Below are 8,663 nucleotides of genomic sequence, written 5' to 3'. Positions count from 1 at the left end.
CGTCACAGAGCGAAAACATTCCAGATCCTGTTAATGCGTTTCAAAATATCTTTTTCTTTTTTTTTTCTCCTTTTTTTTTTTTCTTTTTTTAAATTTTTTTATTATTATTATTTTTTTTTTTACGTTGGACCGTTTTCTCGTTGAAAGAAATATCGCATTTGAGCTGCATCGATTAGTCAATTAATTGTTCAAATCGGAAATCAGAAAATGAATTGGCAACTATCTTCAGAATTGATTAATTGTTTTAGTATTTTCTAACTTCTCAAAGATTAGTATTTGATGCCATTTGTCACACCCAATAGTTAAAATAAACATAAAATAGTTAATATTTTTGGTTTTTAGATTTATCTGACAAAATGTGGCATTTGAAAATATTACCTTGGTCTGTGGGAATTATTATCACTATGTTATTAAAACAAAATGTTTGGCAAATTAACTGATAACTGCAGAACAACCTTATCTATGTAACTAATGTATGTGCAACAGACTGACAATAATTATGCAACATAATTCTCAAACACCAGTTTTAGACAATTAACTGAAAGGAGTCTGGTGACATGAAAAATGTATTTAACCTACCGCATACCGGCTGTGTTGTTCTTTAATTTTTTTGAAATATATGTACTTCCGTTTTTTGTGTGTATCGCCATTAACTTAACGCAACAGGAAACGGTAAAGAAATTTAAATACGAGTGATGAGTGAGCGGAAGTAGTCAAATCTTTATTGACAGCACATTCAAAAAACAAGGAAGGGGATGGGTGGTCTTCATAGATGTATTATAGGACCTTATGGTGGTCCGTGGTATTCAGCCGTCTTTTATTTTTAAAAGGACATAGTAAATAAATTGAATAGACAAATGCTTGAATAAATTGCAGCTAAGGTTTAATGAATAATATTAAATAAATTGTTGGATTACGGCTATCATTAATATTATGACATTTAGTGGGTAACTCTTGTTAGCAGTGGTCAAAAATCCACATTCATGTAGGCATGTAGTCTTAAAAATTGTTAAAAATTTGTTAATTAACATGTTAATTAAAAGTAAATGAAATGAATTAAACCAAGCATTTAATTAGGCAACTTTATCTGTTTTTAATGTTCTAAAAATTATATTCTGAAGGATAAAGGTGAAAAAGTAGATACAAAATAGCACTGAACAAATGAGCTAACAACACATTTGATTTGATAACTGGTAAAGTATTTAAGTCATTTTTGAAGTAAAAATACCACAAATCTACAAGTTCCAGCTCCTCAAATGTGCATGTTTGATAATTTTCTCTGATAACAGACTCAACATCTTTGTACTTTTGATTGTTGGTCCAAGAGGTTTGACCAGTTATTAAATCCAAGGGGTTCACTCACTTCTACCCCCGTTATAGTGACTGTTACATGGCTGTGTTTGATAAAGACACAAAATATTATAATTATTGTAACTTAGATGAAGATCAGCTACCGTGGTGTCGCAGAAAATAACTTCCCCCTGGTTCTTCTGATATATCAGTGTATTAATAGTGACTGCTGATGTGGTTTGTTTCTTGTGAAATGATCCCAACAAAGAATATTTAGACTTTTTTTCTTGTGTATATTTTTGCTGCAGCTGATGAACATGACAGAGATTTAAAGATGTCAGTGTAGTATCTGAAGTTCTGTATGTTATGTTATGTGAATTTATGGATTTGGTATGTTTAGCTAGGAGTCCCCTGGTCAAAAAGATTTAATGGCCTTAGCCAGAAGGCTCTAGGGCAAAAAGATTTAGGGGTCGTGTCTAGGGGTTTCTCTGTCAAAAGGTCTAGGTGTGGATGAGAGATTGAAGACTCACCCATCTTATGTAAGGAAGCCCTTTTTCTGTAAGTTAGGAACCATATGTTTTACCATAGGTTCACGAAAACAACCAGCCTATAGACAGGGAGTTAGAGCAGTTATTCAGAGGAGATTCACATTGGCTTCGACTCCTCTCTCAGGCAATCTCGAGTGCTTGATTTGATGCTGGACCTCTTAAACCATAAACCTCTTTATATACAAGTAAGACGGTGTCAGCGGAGTTTTCTTCGTCATCATCACATCATCGCTATTTAAGAGACAACATCAGTAATGAAAGGGCTGTGGTGGAGCAGAGAAGTAGCCACAGAAGAAGAGAGTAGTGTGTTGGTGAACCTGGATGAGCTGGGATCTCACAGAGTTTACGACACTTTGCAGGATCATTTTACAGCCTGAATGATGAGCTTCACTTGTCAGAGCTTCAGTTAGTTGGATCAAAACTACAGTGAGCAGCTGTGCCTTTTTACAAATGTCAGGTGTTTATACAGATTTCACTGACTGACCAACAAAAACCTGGTCTGGAGTAAGGATGCACCCTGTCCATTACACACAGCAAGGTCACTGTGAGGACCTTCATCACCTGAAAAAGACATGACTCTACACTATAACCACACACACCCTGACAGACATCAGACTGGTCAGTTTTAACTTGCTATAACCACATGGAGACGTCCACACAGTCCGTGCACCTACCACTTTGTGCCTAACATTTATTATCCAGTTTCACCTGAGGCTGTAAAATTTTAAACTAAGAGAACAAAAACATGCATTGCACCTTCAGGTTAATATTTTTCATCAGGGCCTCGTTGTTCACTCTGCACATGAGGAGTTTCCTCTACAGAGAAGAGTTCTTTCTTACTACCTGGTAAATTCACCTTTACAATAGAAATGTATCACGATGCAGGTGCACCTGGCTTTGAGCTCTGTGATTGGTTTATTTCATATTATGTCCAAAACACACGAGTAATTAAGAGACTAATTCCAACCGTTTTGAACTATGCACCTGGTGCTGCGACTGTTTTAACAATGTTAAACCAACAAACGTGGATGAGGACACGTCCTAAATGCACTTGCTTCATGTAACTAGATGGTTAAAATAAGGCCCCAAGTCTTCAGAAGAAACCAAAGGGCTCAGAGCTGAGAGCCACAGAGGAGGGAAGTCACAAAATGTTGAGAAACGAACTAACGAACTGTTGGTTTGGGTCTTTTCGTGGGGTTTGTTGTCAGGAACAAAAGTGTAGAATAACACCAGAATGATCCTTTAATTAAACACAGGACTGTCTTTACCATCACTGATACTTGTACAGATGTAACTCTGACAAACTGTGTGTTTGTCCACAGTGTCATGAAGTTGTGTCATGGTCGGATTGAGCCTGTAGCGGGATGTGGTGTTTGCTGTTGTCACAATAATGTAGAAACACACAGGCCTCTTTGTCTGAAATGAAGCTGAACTCAAGAGAAAGAATCAGTAAGGAGAAGAAGTGCAGACACACCAGCAGCCATTTGTTTTAGTCATGATGTTGTTTTGTCTTCATTTGTTGCAGTGGCAGTGTCAGGGTCACAGACATCTGATCCTCTCCATCTTACATTTGTATCACTCTGGAGATACATTTAATGACTGACTGACACAACAGTGTTGTTTATGGATGTTGGTGTGTTGCTTCCATCCTTCAGTACAGTGTGTGGTGTGGGATGGTGATGTGACTGCAGGAAGTCAGCTGAAAGTTCCCACAATGACTCTGTCATCAGAGAATTGATCAGTGATCGATGTGATATGGATGTGGAACGTGTTTGTGTTTGCAGAGGTTAGAACCACAGACTGAGAGCAGAGTGTCCAGGACCCAGCTGTCTGTCTATAAAGAGTGACTGGTCCAAAGATGAACCTCCATACTTCAGTAATGAACCTGGACCCTCAGACTCACGGTAAGAGTCCTGCTACAAACCTGTGAACCTCAAAACTGTCTCTGCAACAGTGTTTAGTGTGTTGGGCACCTACAGTTACATCACTTCCTGTAACAGCTGCTGTGGTGTCGCAGAAAATAACTTCCCCCTGGTTCTTCTGATATATCAGTGTATTAATAGTGACTGCTGAGGTGGCTTGTTTCTTGTGAAATGATCCCAACAAAGAACATTTAGACTTTTTTTCTTGTGTATATTTTTGCTGCAGCTGATGAACATGACAGAGATTTAAAGATGTCAGTAATGAAAAGGCTGAGGTGGAGCAGAGCCACAGTAAGGGACTGTTTCTACTTTAAACTGGGCTGGAGATTATACAGTTATAAGACATATTTGACTGTGACATGTCAGTGATAAAGAAATGTCTTCACAGAGGGAGGAAGAGGACTGGTGTCTCTGTGGAGGAGCAGCTGTCCTGCTGTGCTCTGTGTCAGGACGTCCTGGAGGATCCAGTGTCTACAAGCTGTGGACACTGGTCCTGCAGACAGTGCTTCACCTCATACTGGGACCAGTCTGGTTCTTCAGGAGACCCCTCCTGTCCCCAGTGTGGAAAAAGACCCAGAAGAAGACCCGGACTGCAGACAGCCAGTCAGACCGGCACTGTACAAAGTGAGACTGAACATCTGTCTGCTGATGCCATTTCTGAAACCAGGACCTGTTGTTTTCTACAGTGTCGGTTGTTATATCACACAGCATGACGTTTATGATGATTATAAATACCACAACATTAAAAAGCTTTTCTTTGTTTGTCTTTAGTTTTTCTGTAGCTGATGAAAATATTCAGCAGATTCTCAGATTCTCTTTCTTCAGTCTGACATTGTCTCTTCTCTTTCAGCAGATAGTGGTCTGCAGGAGGTTTTAGATCAACATAAGATCAGTCTGAGGAGCAGATGTGAACGTGTGACTGAAGGAGGTGATGGAACAGGAGTTGGAACCCTCCTCAACAGGATCTACACTGAGCTCTACATCACAGAGGGACAGAGTGAAGAGGTTAATACCCAACATGAGGTGAGGCAGCTGGAGACAGCTTCCAAGATGAAGACCCTCCATGACACTCCAATCAAGTGCCACGACATCTTTAAAGCCTTAGCTGACCAACAGAGACACATCAGAGTGGTTTTGACCAACGGTGTTGCTGGCGTTGGAAAAACCTTCTCAGTGCAGAAGTTCACTCTGGACTGGGCAGAGGGCTTGGAGAACCAAGATGTCAGTCTGCTGGTTCTGCTTTCGTTCAGGGAGCTGAACCTGGTCAGAGAGGAACAGTACAGTCTTCTCAGGCTGCTCCATGTTTTCCATCCAACATTACAGAAGGTCACAGCAGAGCAGCTCGCTGTCTGTAAAGTTCTGTTCATCTTCGATGGCCTGGATGAAAGCAGACCTTCACTGGATTTCAACAACAGGGAGGTTGTTTCTGATGTCAGACAGAAGTCATCAGTCAACCTGCTGCTGACAAACCTCATCCAGGGGAATCTGCTTCCCTCAGCTCTCGTCTGGATAACTTCCAGACCTGCAGCAGCCAATCAGATCCCTCCTTCATGTGTTGACAGGGTAACAGAGGTACGAGGCTTCACAGACACCCAGAAGGAGGAGTACTTCAGGAGGAGATCCAAGGATGAAGAGCTGTCCAGCAGAACCATCTCACACATTAAAACGTCCAGGAGCCTCCACATCATGTGTGAAGTCCCAGTCTTCTGCTGGATCACTGCTACACTGCTTCTTCTGAAGCTGGGGAGGCTGGCGTTTGAATATCTGGAGAAAGGAAACATCATTTTCTACCAAGCAGACCTGGAACAATGTGGTCTCAATGTCACAGAGGCCTCAGTGTACTCAGGACTCTGTACTGAGATTTTCAAAAGTGAGAGTGTGATCTTCCAGAAAGCAGTCTACTGCAGTCATCTGAGCATTCAGGAGTTTCTGGCTGGTTACACCAACAAGAACACAGAGGTCCTTGATGTCTTCTTTTGGCATCAAGATGAGAAACATGATGACAGTGATTTGTCTTTGCTGGAGGATTATGATGTCAAATATTTTGATGATGACAGTGTCTTATTCCTGGATCTCTTCCTGAGGAGAGTCATGGAAAAATCACTCAAAAGTAAAAATGGTCACCTGGACCTGTTCTTTCGCTTCCTTCATGGCCTCTCTCTGGAGTCCAACCGGAGACTCTTAAGAGGTCTGCTGGGTCAGACAGAGAACAGTCCACAAACCTTCCAGAGAGCCATCAACAACCTGAAGGAGATGAACAATTATTTTATCTCCCCTGACAGAAGTATCAACATCTTCTGCTGCCTGATGGAGATGAAGGACGACTCAGTTCATCAGGAGATCCAAGAGTTCCTGAAGTCAGAGACCAGATCAGATGAGAGACTCCCTGAGATCCACTGCTCAGCTCTGGCCTACATGCTGCAGATGTCAGAGGAGGTTCTGGATGAGTTGGACCTGGACACATACAACACATCAGAGGAGGGACGACGGAGACTGATCCCAGCTGTGAGGAACTGCAGAAAGGCTTGGTGAGTCCAGACATGATCATTAGAATTATCAATCAGTAGATTAGATTAGTAGTTGAGTCAAATTCAGATAAAGACAAACAAAGGTCAGTTGTATTTTTTTTCTAGATTATCTGTGACAGGCCGCCACAACATCGACAATGATACCACATATTGATTTCCTTTTTTTTTTTTACAGTTCCAAATGAGTAAAATATTATTTCATTGTGACACACACACACACACACACACACACACACACACAGAAATCATGGGTGGGCTCTGATAAAGCTCTCACTGACCAATCATGATTTCTTTGTAATCAACCCTCACCCACCAGACCTGAGTGGGTGAGGGTCATTGTGAAGGTAATTTTGGTGCAAATCAACTGAGCACCTGGGAGAGTGGAATTCGTAGCTGTATAAAATAGTCACACGTGTACATGTGTATCAGTAAATTTGAGGTCACAGAGAACAAACTGCATACATTCTCTCTCCCACAAACACAACAGTAACACCTTCTCAAATTTCTTCATTACTGGTACACAAATCCTGTTTTGCAAATCACTGATTAAGAAACTAATGTACTCACATTTTTGCTACAGTTGCTGCAGTGAAAGTGGTGCAAAACACATTCACACACCCGTTATCAAATAATGTAAAGTCATGGAAAAGATTGGCACATCTGCAAATCTGAATGTGAATTCAAGCAATGAGATTTGCACATCTGTAAAATATTTCCTCACAATTACTTGAGCATAATATACACATATTTTTTTGATATTTTTATGTAATTAACACAACTCAATAACTACAACTGCTTGAATTTCTGCTACGAGTCTCAAAGGACAAGTTCTGTGCACATTACCTGTACCTGTGTGGAACCTCAATCCATGCCTACCTCATCAGTGGAGGCTGCATTGGCCGCTGGATCAACTTCACCACCGTGTTGGATTTGCCATAACTTTCAGTAGGCCAGACTGTACTACTTACAGAGCAGCAGATCGCAGTTCAGTGCATCTAAAATTGTAAGTATGATATTATCACACAAATCAGTCAAACAAAAACATTTTGGAAGTTATTAAGTTTAAATATATGTTCCCTACCAATCAAGTTTTCAAATTAAAATAAAAATACTAAATAACTCCTCTCTCACATATACATTAAACATAGCTGGATGGTGTAAATAAACAAAAGTTACTGGGTTTTCTACTTGATTTGTATTAGAAAGGCACAAATATTTCTATATTTCCATATTTCTAATGGGTGTGGAAAGAATCCTTTTAGAAATTACAGTGCACTTACAGTACATAAATACAGCAGTCTATAAATACAATAAGGTGTAGTATGATGATGATACTATATCATAATATTAATGTAGCTATATAAATGTCAATTTAATTATCATCATGCAACTCAAGGTGTCATCACAACATTACAGATGTAGTTCCTTCACGGTACTCACTGCATTTTTAAAAAATTGCATGTGAAGGAATGTAAAAAGTAAACACCTTCTCCGGTTTGATAATATCATCAACATCTTGACTAAGCAGCAAGCATCACTGATGCAAACACAGAATCTGGCTCCCTTCATCCCACTGGAGTTCTGCACGGTCCGCCCAGGGAACAGCTCGACCCGGGATGTTGTGACGGAGCCAGGTCTCTGGATGTGGGAGCAACTTTCTCTGGTTTCTTGTCGCTGAGGTAGCCTGAGTTTTACTCTATCCGAGCTGACCACAGTAAAACTCTTGTCCTGACTCACTTCCTGTCTTTCTGGATTGATTGCTCTGTTTGCGGTGAAGTTTGATTCAGCTGCTCTAGCTGATCGGTCAGAGGACACCAATAATGTAATAATAATAATATAATAATAATAATAGAGTAATAATAGTGAAATGTAAAACTACTAATTAGTGCAGCACAGTCCTTTGAACATCATGCCAAGTTCCCCTGTCCAACATGGCAGTGATGTTGATCCAGCAGTCAATGCAGCTGCAACTTGTGAGGTGGGCGTGGCTTGAGGTGCCACAGGTACAAATCTGACCCACATTTCTCAGAGATATTTGCTGCAAAAGTTGGAGCGCGCAGAACTTGCCATATGACACTCGTATTGAGATTCAAGCAGTTGTTGTTTTTGACTTTTGTCAAATGTGAAAAAATGATTATACTCAAGTAACTGTGAGGGAATATTGTATACAGACGTGCAGCTCTCATTGCTTGTATTCACATCCTGACTCATGACTTCACATTATTTGATGATGAGTGTTTGAATATGTTTTGCGTCACTTTCACTGCAGCAACTGTAGCAAAACCGTGAACATAAATATGAGTTTCTATAATAAATAATCAGAAAACACTGAATGATTCCTACAGTGAAAGGGGTTATGTTAAAATTGTCCAAGA

At 40.2% G+C, this 8,663-nt stretch overlaps 1 protein-coding gene across 2 annotated transcripts; it reads left to right on the top strand.

Annotated features, from left to right (window-relative positions):
* Positions 1 to 3,775: 3,775 nt before the first annotated feature.
* On the top strand, positions 3,776 to 7,402 carry LOC139636993 (protein NLRC3-like). Of its 2 annotated transcripts, none has more exons than XM_071505451.1 (2): positions 3,776 to 4,384; positions 4,614 to 7,402. In XM_071505451.1, exons 1-2 carry the CDS (start codon positions 4,120 to 4,122, stop codon positions 6,290 to 6,292), a joined length of 1,944 nt encoding a protein of 647 aa, XP_071361552.1. In that variant the 5' UTR covers positions 3,776 to 4,119; the 3' UTR covers positions 6,293 to 7,402. The 2 variants fall into 2 exon arrangements, with proteins under 2 accessions (XP_071361552.1, XP_071361551.1); XM_071505450.1 differs by having other exon boundaries at positions 4,611 to 7,402.
* The last annotated feature ends 1,261 nt before the right edge of the window (positions 7,403 to 8,663 follow it).

Source organism: Trachinotus anak, unplaced genomic scaffold, assembly GCF_046630095.1.
Source record: "Trachinotus anak isolate AG129_WGS33_773 ecotype Australia unplaced genomic scaffold, CSIRO_AGI_Tana_v1 ptg000019l, whole genome shotgun sequence".
Classification (NCBI taxonomy): Eukaryota; Metazoa; Chordata; class Actinopteri; order Carangiformes; family Carangidae; genus Trachinotus; species Trachinotus anak.
This window is presented reverse-complemented; position numbering and strand designations above follow the sequence as displayed.

Coding starts and splice junctions, on each gene's coding strand:
- LOC139636993 (XM_071505450.1), top strand. CDS start 4,120: ATGTCAGTGATAAAGAAATGTCTTCACAGAGGGAGGAAGAGGACTGGT. Junction 4,385..4,610: donor TCAGACCGGCACTGTACAAA/GTGAGACTGAAC, acceptor CTTCTCTTTCAG/CAGATAGTGGTCTGCAGGAG.